The 15773-nt window shown below is 47.4% G+C and overlaps 2 protein-coding genes across 2 annotated transcripts in view; both read left to right on the forward strand.

Annotated features, from left to right (window-relative positions):
• Positions 1-2764, forward strand: part of LOC309435877 (myosin-IIIa-like) — a gene marked incomplete at both ends in the record, with an annotated part of 56925 nt that extends 54161 nt beyond the window's left edge. Inside the window, 2 exons of the mRNA XM_082044619.1 lie at positions 708-878; positions 2650-2764. Coding sequence (XP_081900745.1) covers positions 708-878; positions 2650-2764 — 286 coding nt within the window. The remainder of the gene's footprint in view (positions 1-707; positions 879-2649) is intronic.
• A 3079-nt stretch (positions 2765-5843) lies between these two features.
• GAD2 (glutamate decarboxylase 2) overlaps positions 5844-15773 on the forward strand; it is a gene marked incomplete at both ends in the record, with an annotated part of 38894 nt that continues 28964 nt past the window's right edge. Inside the window, 6 exons of the mRNA XM_082045579.1 lie at positions 5844-5919; positions 6174-6233; positions 6391-6540; positions 7633-7866; positions 12745-12835; positions 13655-13767. Coding sequence (XP_081901705.1) covers positions 5844-5919; positions 6174-6233; positions 6391-6540; positions 7633-7866; positions 12745-12835; positions 13655-13767 — 724 coding nt within the window. The remainder of the gene's footprint in view (positions 5920-6173; positions 6234-6390; positions 6541-7632; positions 7867-12744; positions 12836-13654; positions 13768-15773) is intronic.

The following is a 15773-nucleotide window of genomic DNA, read 5'->3' on the forward strand; positions in this document are numbered from 1 at the left end:
GCCTCAGTTAGGTTTCAATCATTTTAGATCTAGTTAACCAGTTCCATGGCTGCATCTTCTTTCATGTGCTGACTCGGTATTAGTAGAACATCACAACTGGAATCAGTTAGTTATTTCTGCTTTCTACCACTGCCAGAATTGAATTCTGAACCTTTATTTTTGGTTGCTTTTAGGATATTCTTTTTTCTGTAGCAATTCTAAACTGGATTTTGGGATTGTTTTTTTCTGTACACATGATACCCTGGATAGCATTCATCTGACAAAATAACAGACATCTGCATTATTGACACCGATATCTGAACTAGTTGTTTTAGACTCTCTTCTTCTACTCAGAAAAAAAAAAAAAAATAGTAATCTTTAGGAAAATGATTCAACTCCTCTTCAAAAAGATATCTAAAATAGGTCAGGTGAATTATACCATGAAAATTACTCTCCATGAGTATAATGGCAAACCCAAATGATTTCAGTCATATGTATCTACTTTATGAACATCTAAAAGTATTTAGCATTTCAAAATTTTCATTATCTGCATCATACAGGAGTCACGCTTTAGAGACTGATTTCTTGTGCTTATATATAAATATATATTTTCTTAGATCCTCAACACATAGACACAACTAATAATTTTATTTGTTGCCTTATTTTTGAATGTTGAATATAATATTGAAAAGTGAAACTGTTAACTTAGTGTACTTATTTATTGACAGCCTGAGCAAAGTGCTAGATTTAGATATCTACTACCAAGAAATTTCATCTACTGATTCCACCTCAAAGGACAGCGGTTGTACCATAAAAAGGAAGAGACACCCAGCTGAGCGCCGGACTTCCATTTTAAGAGATACTGAGCGCAGGACTTCAGTTTTAAGAGCTACTGAGCGGTAATTCATAAAAAATAATAATAGGGGAAAAATGTTGTATATACTTGTTGAGATATTCAAAAGATTCATAAAAAGAAACACATAAATTAGACATAAATATATTGTTTTATTCATGGAATCTTGTCAAATTATCTTGTAAAATGTATAGCTGAAAATTCCCCATCTTTATGCAGCAGGGAAAATGCTTGCTATATGACTGGTGTTCAGGCTACGTGCTAGTTTTTGGCTTCCCAAGTGCCAGATGAGATGGGTGGACATCTACTGTAAATCTCTGATCTAAAATCAATTAAACTAAAGCAGAACCTAAAACTTCTATTTCTGCCTCAGTTGAGCTTTAAACCGGGTGGATGTGTGCTCAGCTTGCTGCCCACGTTCTGCGGACAGGACACCAGCTTGGCTGCCTCCGTGTGTTGTCCTGTGTCACACATGTCCATTGCATGTGGTGGACCCCACCAGGGTGGGCAGGAGGAGGAAAGCGCTACAGGGCGGGCTTGCTCAGCCTCCTCTCTTCACACACACTTCAGAGAGTGTGACATCTGCTGGGCTAAGGAATTCAGGTTCTCGCTCTTGCCAATGCACCCGCACACATGGCACATGCAAATACATATTTATACATCTTTATATGTTTGTATCTTCTTGTGTCTTCAGATATGTAAGAAGAACTTGGAAAATATCTAGGTCAAAGGCTTAAGGGAAACACTAAGCCTGGGATGATTGTTGAGTTTGAAAATGTATCCATACTAACAGAGGAAATGTTTGTAGAATATTTTATGCCCCTTACTTTTTTTTTTTTTTTTTTTTTTTTTTTTGGCATTTTTCAGGTAGGATTTGAAATAGTTTTAGAAAAGGTGTTTACATCCCATGGAAAATGTTGCATTTCTAGCATTGTTAATTATGCCAAGCGTGTCGCCCTGAGCTCTGGTTTAGACGAATGAGAATTTTGCCACTAAAAGGGATTTCTTACCTTTTACTGTGTGCTGCTTTGATTGCATCCTCATCAGCTATAGTGAAAAAAATCTGTGTAACTTTAACATTTACACTGCTACCTCTGAGGGCAGATGAATGCAATTAAGAAACATTTCTGCACTTCAATAGCTCTTGAATGGGCTCATCTGGATAAGGACTATACAGTCATTTCAATCTACAGAACTGAATCACTGAATATTTTTTATTTGGCAGTTTCACTTTGGTGCTGGTGTAGGACCAGTGGTGAGGTATGCCTCTAATGTAGAACACTACGATGTTATGTAGTTATTTCAGAGTAATACACTTTTTAAATAACTGAGTTTTAATTTAATTTTGCTTCATGGTAACACTTGGTGCCAGGTCACCATTCCAGCCTGTCAAAGGTGGCTTCCAAAACAAAAAAAGAAAAAGGACATGTACAGTGAGCTCCACAGGCAGGTTAAGAACAGAGCAAACACAATTATGGTAGCTGAAAATCTGGTTCAGTAACCCTGAGGAAAACACTACTGCACAGCACCCCCATGTTCTCAACATTTTAATGTCCTTCTATTATGTCTCCTTTGTAGAAGAACATGTTGTTCTTCTGTGTTCATCCACTCTTAGTGTATAATGTGTTTGTTCCGAGGTGCCTGCTTTATGCAGCCGGGGAAGAGGCCTAGCAAAGTCAGTTAATTTTTTTTCTGTCTCCTTTTATTTCCCCCCCTACCCCCACCCAAGGGAGGAAGTTAAGCAGTTGATTAAGCGTGTTTGCCAAGGTAAATATTCTTACTTTAATTTCTGAAACACTTCTGTGCTTAATCCCTAGGTCGAGGGTTGCAGAAAGCCCCCTGGAAGAGAGTAAAACCGAAGATAATCCCTATGACTACAGACGGCTGCTGCGCAAGACCTCACAGCGCCGGCGCCTTATCCAGCAGTTCTAGCTGCTGCTGCTGTTCGGCTTTTATTAGCATAATCTTTTTTATCATTTTATACCATGTGCTTCCTTTTTTTTTTTTTTAATCTCCAATGTTTCAAGTTTACAACGTGTGTGTTCGTGTGAATATACTGTGGTTTACAGCCCAACACCGTTGCAAAGGGACATTGTCAGTCACATTTCATATCCTTTAAGAAAATGTAGTGTAAAAATCAGATTTCCTTCGGATGCCAGTGCTACATCTTAAAATTATTAGACATTAAGCACCTTAAATCTAGTTTACTTTCTTCAATGCATATTTCTTACTTTTTTAGCATTTCATCAGCCTCATCCAATTAAAATAGATCATTTAGTTTATAGTTCCCTAGTCAAGCTTTCAAATTCCCATATGCACCTTCAAAAAACCTTAGTTATTGTTCTTAATTAATTGTTTTATGGGAAAGAAGAATTACAAGAATGCCATAGGGGAATTTCTGCTCATTTAGGTTTACAATGCCTAAATTTTGGGATGAACTGTGTGGCAAGTGTCCCTCTAATGAAAACAAACATAAATGATTAGTTGGATAGCATACTGTGGCAGTTTATTTCATTATTGACTTTATTGTAAAGCGAGTAGCGGTTTTAAAGGTCAATATTGTGTGTATAATCCTTATGCTGGAGATGTCCATTTATGGGAAGTGTATCCAGCCTTCTCCTCTGCCTCTGGGCTTTGTGACTAATGATAAACTTTTAAATTGTGTTTGCTTTGTTTTCCTTTGCTTTAGATTTTTAGGAATCTTAATCTCTGGGGTGCCAAGAAAGGAATAGAAATATGCTCTCTGGTTGATTGCTGCCTAAATGTAATCATCATTCTTAATCAGTTCCACTAGAAATTAAGTGGAAATAAAAGCAATAGCCACCGTGTTCAAATTTTCCCCCATTCCTTATTCAAAATACTTTATTCCACAGAAACCACACAGATATTAAGAATTGCTGCACTTCCTTTCAGGAATCATAATTGCATGTTCCCAGCTGCAAAGCAAGAGAAAGCAAATTTCATGATGCTGTATAGGGCCCTGATCCTGCTCCGTTGCTTAGCTCTCCTAAATACTACAATTGGCAGCAGCAACAAGCCACAGGGGCTGGGTTTGTGTCCATTCCTACCACACACTTGCCCCTTTCCCCAGAGACAGGTAACCATTGCTTCCTGATCTTTAACTACTTAGAAGGATGTGCATCAGATTAAAATTTGCTGCAGTGTAAAATTTGTGATAAATTGTTTAAATTTTGAAATCAGTTTTAAAGTTGCTTTCTCATGTATCATTAAAAGCTAAATAAAAATGCACAAAGCAGTTATATGGTTGGCTGTATCTGAATTAACACCCAGAACTGACAGAACACCGGACTGAGGCGTGAGTGAGCAAGGCGGGGAAGAGCTCACAGCAGCCTCTCACCACGGAAAGCCTGAGTGATCGTCTACATTTCCTTAAAGCCGATGTGATCTGGAAACTGGAACAGACCTTTAGTTTCAGAGAAGCCTGGAGTGGTTTTCTTTTACTTTCCCATCAGGACAGTGTTGAAAAACATCAGGACACTGCCGTGAGACTTCAGGGGGACCTTCCTAGTAACCATGTGGGTGCATGGCCTCGCCCAAGAGCAATGGCCTCGGCCAAGAGCAATGGCCTCGGCTGAGCACAGCCTGGGAGCCCCCCGGGCCTGGGTGCGGGGAGCAGTGCGGAGCCTGGGTGACCAGAGCTCTCGGCAGGACCGAACCCTGGACTGGTGTGGTCTCGTCTGCCCCCCTCCTAGGGTTAGGGTTTGAAATCCTTCCTGTGCTGAGTGGGGATGGAGCCACGGCAAGCAAGGGCATCGTGCTCCTGTGGGGAACTGGCTCGGGTGGAAAGGGCAGGTTTGGTTCCTTTCACAAACGACGTCCGGGAGAGAAGCGGAGCGGTTGTTTTTCCCCTTCTCCAGTCTCGCCTCCAAGACCTGCTGTTCCCACGGGGCTGGAGAGGGGAAGGCGGCTCCACCGGGCTCCCCATCCCCGGGGTGCGGGGGGGGGACCCCGGAAGCGCCCTGGGGATGCCCGGAGAGATGTCGGGGCAGGCAGGTGCCGGAGCCGGGGACCACTATGCAGCTGCGCAGGGCTCCTCTCGCCGCCTCCGCGAGCGCGCAGCCGGGACCCCTTTGCCCAGCCCGGGACCGGGAGGGGAGAGCGGGAGCCGCCCCCACCGGTCGCTGAGGGCAGGGCAGGGCCGGGCCGGGAGGACAGCGGGTGCTCGGGAGGGCTGTTCCTTGCCCGCTCCGGGACTGGGCCCCTACTCCGCCGCCTGCAGCAGGGGCTGCCCCGACCTCGGCGCCTCAGCCCTGGAGTCCCCGGCTCGCAGCCACCGGGGTGCTCCGGTGCAGTGGGTGAGGGGCGGGTAGTTTTCTCGGCGCTTTGCGGCTCCCGGGATCGGGGACGCTTCCCCTTAGCACCCCAGACCGGTGTCCCAGCCCACTCCTCGGGGCACCGGGTTGTACCGCCACGGCCGCCCGCACCAAGGCTCGGAAAATCATCCTTCCCCTGCGCGCAGCGCTCGGCGGCGCCAGACGGCTCGTCCCCTCGCTCTCGGGCCGCCGCGGCTGCATGTGCGGCGGGGCCGCCGGCGGGGTGGAAACGGCACAAGGCACGTCGCTCGCCTTCTCCTCAAAGGCAGCTGCAGCTCCAGCCCAGGCTGCCCCCAGGGCTCGGGTCTGCCCCGAGCGCCTCCTCACCGCCCCCTCGGTGCAGAGGGCGGGGGACCCTTCACAGCAGCCGCCGGCGCCGCTGCGCACCTCGTGGACCACCTCCCCCGGCCCCCGCCCGTCCCGTCCCAGGCGAAGGACAGCGGCCAGCGGCGCCCGCAGGGACCGATCGCGGCAGCCCGGCGGAGCGCGCCCCGGGGGCGCCCACGGGAGACGCTCCCGCCCACGCGTGCCCGGGGCGCCCCCGCCCCTTTGCCTGCCGCCGCCTGGCGCAGACGCATGCACTTACACACCCGCACACTCACACTCACGCACACTCGCTCAGGCCGCCTGGGTTGCAGTTTGCCTCTCCTCGCCCACCCCGCCGGTTCGCCTCCGCCATGGCAAGCCCCGGCTCCGGCTTCTGGTCCTTCGGGGCCGAGGAGGGTTCCGCGGCCGCCGAGAGCCCCGGCACAGGTAGGGGAGCGCCGAGTAGCCGGGCGGGACCGGCCCGACGGAGCCGCGGAGCCTCCGCGGCAGCGCTGCTCACTCGCCGGAGACCTGCTCGGCCGGCGGGACGGAGCGGCGGGGACAGACGGCGGCTCTAGCCCGGCCCGGCGCGGCTCGGCTCGGCTGGTCGGGGGGGTCTTGGGGAGCAGTGCCGGTGTCGGACGAGGTGCCCACGGCCCGCGCCCATCCCCACGGACCCTTCGCTTCGTTTTGTCTTGCAGCCAGAGCCTGGTGTCAGGTTGCCCAGAAGTTCACGGGAGGGATCGGAAACAAACTCTGCGGTAAGGGCAGGGAGGCCCCGGCAGCTGGCGGCGGAGGCAGAGCTGCGCGCCCGCGGAGGGCTGGCGGGCGGCCGCGGGCCCTGCCCCAGGGGAGGGGGGCGGGGGGACGGGGTCTGGTGTCGCGGTGCTGAGGCCCTGTGTCCGTGTCGCTGTCAAGCCCTGCTCTACGGAGATACCGAGAAGCCCGTGGAAACCGGCGCCAGGGCAGCCCCGGGGGCAGCGGAGCCGCGGCCGGCATGTACCTGCGACAAAAAGCCCTGCGGCTGCCAAAAAGCGGAGGTGAATTACGCCTTTCTGCACTCAACAGGTAACGGCGCTCCCGGGCCACGACACGTCTCTCCAACTAACAAAAAACAGCGGTTCGGTCGGGAAATTGCCTCCGCCCGCGATGCACGGAGGCCAGTGGAGCCCGAAGTGTGCAGCGGCCCCACGGATCTCTGCGCCCCCAGCCCCGGCCCACTCCTGCACCCGGGCGGGCACTGGGCATTTATCAAACCCGCCAAAAAAACCCAAAACAAACAGAAAAATCCAACCCCTAAACAAATAAAAGATCCTGAAAACAAAAGCAATAAAATCCCAGCATGCTATTGCCTGCAGGTTGCTCTTTCTAAGGAACTGTGACAGCAGCGACCTTCTCGTTGAAGTCCCTGCGATGTAATTAAGGTTTGTGGGAAGGAGGGAGAAGGAGCACTCTCTTCCTGATTTTTTTTAATTCGAGGTGGTTTTGCACTTCATCTTTTCTGACCTTGGAGGTAGAGTCTCCACTGTTCAATAGGTCCCAGCTCCCCGCAGAAATGTCCCCGGCTCTGCCGTGCAGAGCTGCTGCAGCCGCCCTGCGCTGGTGCCGCTGCCTGGCCGACCGTTCCCGGGTTACCCCAAATTAAGGGGTTCCACTACAGCTCAGCTCTGCCATAGCCATCACACCTAAAGAAAAGATGTCGGTGTGCACACTGAGAGATGGTGCAGCATTGCCTCGGAAAAAAAGCATTAAATTATCAACAAGTTACCTGCACTGGAGAGTAACAGGGAAGGTATTTTATTGCAAGGAAAATGCCAGTTTTTATGGTGCTTCTTGTAGCATTTATTTCCCAATCTTTTCTTGAGATTAATTTTTCCTTTTTTCTTGTTTCCCTGCTCTCTCACACAGTCTTAAAAACTAGTCTGAAATATACTGTGGGCAAAATTCGCTATTTTAGATAGGAAATTAAAACCTAACTATCATCTTTCCAAACAATCCTTAAAATACAGTCTTACCAATTTACTTATTAAGTGAAAACATAGTCTGTTTGTACTGAGCACAGTGAAAAAGATTTCCTAAACATAAATGGGGGAATCTTTTGTCCAAAATCTGTGTATATGTTCGTAAAACGAAGTTAACTTTTCATTTCTCCTTTCCCAGATCTTCTGCCAGCATGCAATGGAGAAATAACAACGATGTCTTTCCTACAAGACGTTGTGGACATTTTACTTCAGTATGTGGTGAAAAGTTTTGATAGATCAACAAAAGTCATTGATTTCCATTACCCAAATGAGTTGCTCCAGGAATATAACTGGGAACTGGCAGACCAGCCACAGACCTTGGAAGAAATTTTATTGAACTGCAGAACAACTCTGAAGTATGCAATTAAAACAGGTAATAGCCATGCTCATTTTCTACCCTGTATGGTCTCATCCATTGATTAAAGGTGTCATTTAGTTTTATCTTGAAACGTTAAAGATTGAAGCAGCAATTGTATTTGGTCAGTTCCGTGCAATTTCTAGCAGAGACAGAAATCGTTTTCCTTAATGATAAAATACTCCAGCAGCCCTGTCTCTGTAGCTGTCACTGCAGCGTCGCACGCCCTTTTCCATTTAAAATTAATGCCTCTGTGCGTCGGAGTTACCGTGTGCCACTGAGCAGCCTTTTCAGCACCTTTGCGACTTTGCTCGTTTCCTTTTCATCCATGTTCGTGTGACGGGCCGGGGGTGGCCCCTCGCTCACTGCAGGGCGGGGGGCGCGGAGCTGGGAAGCAGCCGGGGCGGGGGGAGCGGGGAGGTCCCTGAAGGGGGGCAGCGGGGACCAGCCCGTCTAGCAGCCAAAATCGCAATAAGCGTCCTGTAAATGGGAGCTCTGAGCGGCCATTTGCCGTGTCTTTCCCCTTACCTGCAGGACATGAAAATAGGAAAATTTAGTGGAACTGCCCACGGGAGGATAATGGTGTTTTGGTTTTGTTGTTTCGGGTTTTTTGGTTTGGTTTTTTTTTTTTTGTTGTCTGTCTTTTTTTCTTTTTTTTCCCCCACAACTTTAGGCTGAAGCAATAAAAACAAAGCCCGAATTGTTTTAGTAACCTTTGTCGTTGTTGTTTTTCACTGGAGAGAGCAGGGCTGTGTTGACTCCTGCCAATCTGGGAGCCCCAGCCTGGCCCCAGGCGTGGGGAAGCCCCCGGCGCCGCTCCCGAGGCCACCTTAAATTAACTGCGGCGGAGCGGACAAAAAGCGGAGCTACAATTACGGCTGTGATTGAGAAATAATGTGGAGTGCAGGGAGCTCTTAGTGGGAACTTGAATTACGGAGAAATTGCTTATAAATAAATGTGTAGCAATTACTGAAAGAGACTGATTTGTGAATAGAGGTTGAGGGGAAAACAAAAAACAGGTTTTTTCATCTTTTGGGAACAGGACGGACTGATCCCAGTAAAGATTGTGCGTGATCTGTGTAATCCTTGTTTAGAGCTGGAAGTGTTCAACTGAATGTTTTTGATGTGTGGGTCGGGTACTGTCAAAATGTCTGTAAAATATTGGAATAAATAGTTAGATAAATGGTGTCCGCAGGAACCCACTCGATCGGTCCAGTGATCCATGTGATGTGTCTGCATAGGGCACAGGAAACATATTTTCACAGAATGCTGTAAAACACAGAATCTGTGAGTCTGGGAAATCAAAGAATAGGGTTTCTGAAGCGATTTTCGTTAATCTTTTTTTTGTCATAGCCTGTTTGACGTAATGGACCTATTTAATTTTGAGCATCCAAAAAAGACTCTTTAAAATAATGTTACCGTTTCTCTTCCTCCTGGAAATATGTGAAGCTTTACTTTCTTAGTATTTTTTTAATTCGTTTTAATGAAAATAATGTTTTCAAGGTCTGAGGATGGGTGCGCGGGGGTTGTGTGAGATGCGGCGGCGCAGCCGGGTTCACCCGCGGGGCCGGGGGCGCGGAGCTGCTGTCTGGGGCTGCTGCCCCAGCCAGGGGGGGCGCGAAACGTGTGGGATTTACACCCGGGGCCCTTTGGCATATGCTTCAAGGTAAAAGGCTTGAATTAGCCTCAGAGGAAGGACAATGCAGTGAGGTTTCTGGCGGCAGGGGTCTGCATCCGTTCCCACTGCAGGAGCCCTTTGGACATGGCCCCTCCTGGGCTGGGGGGGACTGGGCAGCGTTTGGCTGTGTGACCAGAAGGCAGATTGGAAAATAAATTGTATTGCTTAGATTAGCCTCACAGCTGGATCCCCAAGTCCCAGCACTGATCCCCAGTTGGGATTCGAAGAGCCGGATGGCTGATTTTTTGGCTGAGGGGCAGGTGTGGGATGCTCCCAGGTGTTGCCTGTGTGCCATGGCTTGTGGGGTATCTGGGGGAGCCACACATGGCTCTCTGCCCCCTTACCGGCTACCAGCATCCACCACTGGTGAGAATTTCAGCTGAGAGTGTATATTACAGAAGGCAGCATCTGCAAATGCAGGGAAAGAGATGTGAAATTCGGTTCTGTGCAATGCTCACAGAGGAAATTGAAATGTGAGTGTTTAAAAATGGCTTGGAAAGCCTGGGAAGGGTGTGAGGAGCTGGTGCTGGTCCAGCCTTGCCCCTGGCAGGCCCTGGTGCCGGTAGCAGGCCATGCGTACTGTGGGGCTGCGAGCAAAGCCAAACCCATGCCGCCAGCCATGCCTTTCTTCGTGCTGTCCGGCTTTGCCCAGCCATTGTCATTGCTTCCCCGTTGAGGTCAGACATTGCATGTTAATGATAGGAGATGTCTGTGCCTGAAACCAAGTGCAAGCGAAGCATGTTTGAGAGGAGGGTGTATGGGGCAAAGGCACATCCTCGGCAGGGAAAGCCCGTCCCTGTGCCTCAGCCCTGGCTCTTCCCCATCATCTCTCGATTTACACTGGGATATACATAAATATGTTGTATATTGCTAAACCAACCAGTAAGCAGTAATCTCCTATTTTCACATCTCCCCTCTCCCCACACCTTGTCAATCTCTTCCAGTCACCTCTCTGTTGGATGACAAGCACGACAAAGAATGTGTGTTTCAGGCAGATGGAACCCAGGCAGTGATTTTTGAGCACCTCGCCCAAACTCTTCTTACCTGGCCGGTGGCGTCTGTCTTTTAAGCTAACCCACAATTTTCTGTGGCCATCTAGCTCAGGAAAGAGAGCTCAGGTGTCAAATGGACAGACAAACTCTTGCGGCTGAGGTTGGGGGCAGATTGGGGCTTACGTTTTCTGCTGTCACATGTTAAAGTCACATTGCAGAAGGGATGGCCACTGAGCGGAGGGGGCCATGTTACAGGTGTAGGTGCTGGGGGCTCTGCCAGCAGCTGCCCCAGCAGCAGCACCTCTTGTTATCCCTGTAATGACATCTCTGTAGGGGCACAACACTGATACACCGACCTCGCTTACTCCAGGGCATGGCTGCCCCAACCCCTGTGTGCTGTTGGCCCCATTCCTGTGGTGGTTCCCAAAGCAGGAGGTGTGCTGTGGGATTTCCTTGAAGAAACCAGCAGTGACAACAGGGCTGTTGCCTGGGGCTGGGCATGGAGCTGACAGAGAGCTGCCGAGACACTGCAGCTGCAAATAGAAATTCTGCTATTCTCCAGCTTTTCAGTGCAGATTTATTTCCTAAGCAGGAGGTTTTCTGGCATCTTTGAGCCTTCCTGTGGTCCAGATTCACCAAAGGCTTTCAGCTCCTAATTTTATGTTGTTTTCTGGTGGAATTTGGGACCCTGCTTGAACCCTGGCTATGAAATTGAACCCAAGCTATAAATATCAAAACTCTCTGAAAAATAAAATCCCATCATCAGGGAGATGCAGTCCTGTGCAGACAGAGCCGCTGCCGTGGGATTGCTGTGGCTTTGGCAGTGGTGTCAGGGCACACACATGCCCCAGGCCCACCTACCCCATTCTAGAGAGTTGCGTTGGGGGCCAGACTCTGTTAATCCTGCTGGGTCTTGGCAGAATCCGTCACTGCCTGAGAGGGTCTGGCTGCATGTCCTGGGTAGTGTGAACTAGGGGAAGGTGGCAGAAGTCAGGCCGGATGGCAGCGGCATGGGGCTCATCTCAGGTTAAGGGTGCAGGGAGCTGGATTTTGCGTGTGCACCCTCTCCGCCGCTTATCCCCTGCTCTAGTCCGTCTGCATAGCCCAAATACTCTGCCTTTGTGTGCTGCAAGGTGGGAGCTGGGAGCAATTTCCCCACGCTGTTCTGCCAGCCATGTGTCTGTGCCTGATAAGAGGCCACTGGAGACCGAAGATAAGTTTTCTCTTGGTGCTGGGTCTGCATTTCCTCAATCATGTTCCTCTGTCTTTTGTTTTCTGTGATGGCAATAACAGTATGTCGTCTGTGGGTCAGGACAGAGGTTTTCCAAGCAGAGTCTGCTGTCCTTTTGAGTCAGAGGGTGTTTAAGTAGTTGTGAACCATCCATAATTGGTACAGGTAATTATACCACTGAACAGCAGCTTGCGGGGAGCAGCTAGTAAAAACTGAGTTTTAATGGTTCCTGCAATTAATGGCTGTAGGCACGTTTTTAAGAAAAATCTCTAACAGGATTTTAGAAGAAAATGAGGAGCCAAATAGATTAACCAGGTAAATGGACTATCAGCTCAATGAGTATTTTCTTGTGCATCATTCTGCTGGGGCAGCAATGCTGGTTTTCACGGGGTTTGTTTAAAATCACAATTGTGAGCAGTGAGATTATTTGTAATTACACTCTGACAGGGAAGAAATGACAAGGACCGCCACCTTTCCTGCCATCTTCGTACAATCATCAGCCTTTGAGTCATGTGCAAAGCAGTCACCAAAATGTTCCATTTTCTCATTTCGCCCTGTCTATTATAATCATTAGCCATTCATCACTGATGTTATATGTACTGGCAAGCTCTTCAGATGGTGTCTCGTGCGTGCCTTTCAAACCTAGCCAGGCAAAAACACATCCAGTGACAACATGTGACACACTAACGGGAGCAAACAGCTATTTTTGTGAGGCAGCGATGTGCTAATTTTCAAGGCATATTGAGAGGATAATAGAGAATGTTGGAATTCATTATTTTGCGTTCAGTGTAATTACTCTGATTTTACCGAGTTTGCAATGAGAAAGGAGAGAAATCCTTTCTTTTCCAAGAAATGTATTTATTGCTGTTTGCTTTGTTTTGTACCTTGAAAGCACTTCCTTCTCTGTAGAAATCCAGAGGTAAATATACCGTTCAGCACTGAATAGTTTCATTCAGAGTCATCAGTCTTTTGATAACATTTTCCATCTTATACAGGGCACCCTAGATATTTTAATCAACTTTCAACTGGATTGGACATGGTTGGATTGGCAGCAGACTGGCTGACATCAGCAGCAAATACTAATATGTAAGTAGCAGACTTTTTTCCGTAATAATATTTACTGTAATTTTACAGTTATAGTCTAAAATATTAGCTGCTGTAGCTGAATGAAAGAAAGAATACTTTCATGTTAAGGTTTCTGGAAAAACGGTTATCTGCTTTTTAAATGTTTGCTACAGCTATTTACATGAAGACTTTCAATATTGTCCTATAGGCTGTCCTCTGTAAAATTTCATCATATTAATATGATGTCAGTTCTGCGACCCTCCCCCCAAAAAAACACCCAGAAAAAATATTTTAACAATTTGCATGCAAAATGTGTAAAACAAAAGGTGTGCTAAGTGAGCACTTGCATTCATGTAGAGGGGTTATGTACAATCCATACTCAGAGCAGTTAGAGCCATTGCTTTCTGTAAGAAAGAGGTGCAGAATTTGAACTGTGGGGTTTTTTTTAACTTTGGGACTAGGAAGCATTTTTGTGCACTTGCTTAGCTTCATGCACTGTCTCGTCATCGTGAATAGGGCTGCTGATGTGTGTGCTCCTAGATGTGCATGCAGGTCTTTGCAAGGAGAGGGTCTAGCTACCCAGCAGCTCTTGAGCCTGGAAAAGGTGGGCAAGGTTTGTTTCACTGAAATGGCTGGAAATGGAGTCTCAAGCACTCTCAGCATTTCTCTTTCTAGATAATTGACATCAAATCGGAAGGAAGATTATCAAAAATACTGTAAAACAGAACTCTACCCAGTGCAAGATAGAGTATATTGTGGCTATAATGTAATGTAATATTGGAAAAAGATGTGTTAGTATTGTAGATGAAAGCATTAAATATGGACATTACTACATTTCAGGTTCACCTATGAAATTGCTCCAGTGTTTGTACTTTTGGAATATGTCACACTAAGGAAAATGAGAGAGATGATTGGCTGGCCAGGGGGCTGTGGCGATGGGATATTTTCACCTGGTACATGATATTTCAAGCTTTCTTTATTTTTCAGACTATGCTGTATGACATCCCCTGTGGTTAAAGACTAAACATAATTAAATATGCATGTTTGAGAGGACACTTGCCTATAACCACCAGTGGCCTCTTTGAGATAAAGTATTGCATGTTTATGAATTTTAGGGATGTGATTCTGAGGGTCTATTTGAGCAAATTGCACTGCATTATGAGCAGCTGTTATGGCACATGGGAAACATAATCAGAAGAGACATTTGCCTTGCAGTTTGCTTTGCCCCTGCTTTTTATGGATTACATGAGATAGGAAGAGTATTGTATTTATAATGAAGGGAAGAAACACAACAATGCTGTCCATCACTGCAGGGGAAATTGGAGCAAAGAGGGAAAGACATAGCATAACTTTAAGTCATTTTAGTGGGGTCTGCAGTTGGCTTTCCATGTGTGAGCTGGCTTGTTGGGCTCAAGGGGTACTTGGGTGGGGAGTTAATCTCAGTGCTTAAAGACTCAGAAGCCTGGTTCCTTCAGGGCAAGTCAATAAAGCAAAAAATGAGTATGATTAACTGTAGAGAAATCATGGACTCTGACAAACCCGACATTGTTAAGACTTTTTAAAATCATTCCACTTAGTCTTTTGATTTATACTCTGTCACTGCCTATCTTATTCTGGAACTTCATTGCTAAAAATGTTGGCCTATCTCACTGAATTGAAAAAAAATGGGAGAATTTACATGGGGCATAACATCTTGGCTTGTCAAAAAAGAACAGACTGATAACTGACGGGGAGGGAGCCCTTCTGGAAAGAAAGTTCATTGACCTAATAGAGAGAGAAAGAGTATTTGGACTATCAAGCAAAGGAAGGGCCTCAGCGATAACAGTCTAGGATGCTCAGCTGAGGGCTTGAATAGTAAAGTTCATGCTGTGCAGAAGATCAGGCAAGGCTTATCTTCATCTTCTCATGTCTGAATGCACATGTGGGAAGTGATGCAGGAGTTTTGTCCTGAGCATTTCCACAGAGGTGGAGAAAAAGATGAGAAGAATTTACATTATTTCTTGTTGAATCCTTATTTAAAAAGCACTGAGAGCAAAAGCTCTGATAGCTTTCACTGTAGTGCTTAGAGGTCCTGACCAAAACCATGGCCTCCATCACACAGAGCAGTATCTAAATATGTATCACAAGCCCAGAACCTATGAAAAAGTTCTTGGGAACTGGACAGTGCTTGGTTACTGTCCAATCCCTGGCCTGACTCAGTACAGCTGGTCTTCCTCACCTTGAAGGCTTGACCCACAATAGCCTCACTGGGCTGGTCAGGGACATTAAGAGGGGAGAGAAGAGCAATAGCAATGCTGCTGAGCCAGACCTGCTGGGCAGAGGCTGGGCCTGGGCGGCAGGAGGGGGTGAAAGGCTCAGTGCAAGTGCCAAATCTGCCCAAGTCTGGCAAACTGTGCTTGAGGTGATGTGAGTCAGGAAAGATGGATGTCTCAGGGGGAACCACCGTCCCTCCCATGTCAGTGAGAGGTCCCTGCCTGAGCTGGGGGCCAGGAGGTTGCTAGTGCGTCAGGATGCTGGAGCCCACTTCGTGGAGCTGCGTGGGGACGGGCTCTCTGTCAGATGTGGACCTGTGCTGCCTGTTGGCACTGCTACTCCCCTCATCCTTTCTTTCCCTGGTTTGTGCAAAGTGCATCTCTCTAATTCACTCTCTTAAACCAACAATATCCAGTGTGCAGGTTCTGCTTTTTAAGGCAATAATTAAAATAATCTCTATGCTATCTTCTCATTTCAAACTGTCACAGATTCAGCTGAAGGCCTTACTGTTGCAAAGAAAAGGTTCTCATGCTCTGCATTCTCTGGAATGAAATATGCCATATCAATACATGCAAAGCATAAAGGCCTGATTAGATTCTCCAAATTCTGTAGGCTTGTTTTGTTGCCTGCAATTAGCTGTGGGTATAAACACAGCTGCAAAATTAAAGGCAGAATGTGGGCTTATTAAATGGCTAGGTAATAAATA

The sequence above is a fragment of the Streptopelia decaocto genome (assembly GCF_964273445.1).
Source record: "Streptopelia decaocto genome assembly, chromosome: 2".
Lineage (NCBI taxonomy): Eukaryota > Metazoa > Chordata > Aves > Columbiformes > Columbidae > Streptopelia > Streptopelia decaocto.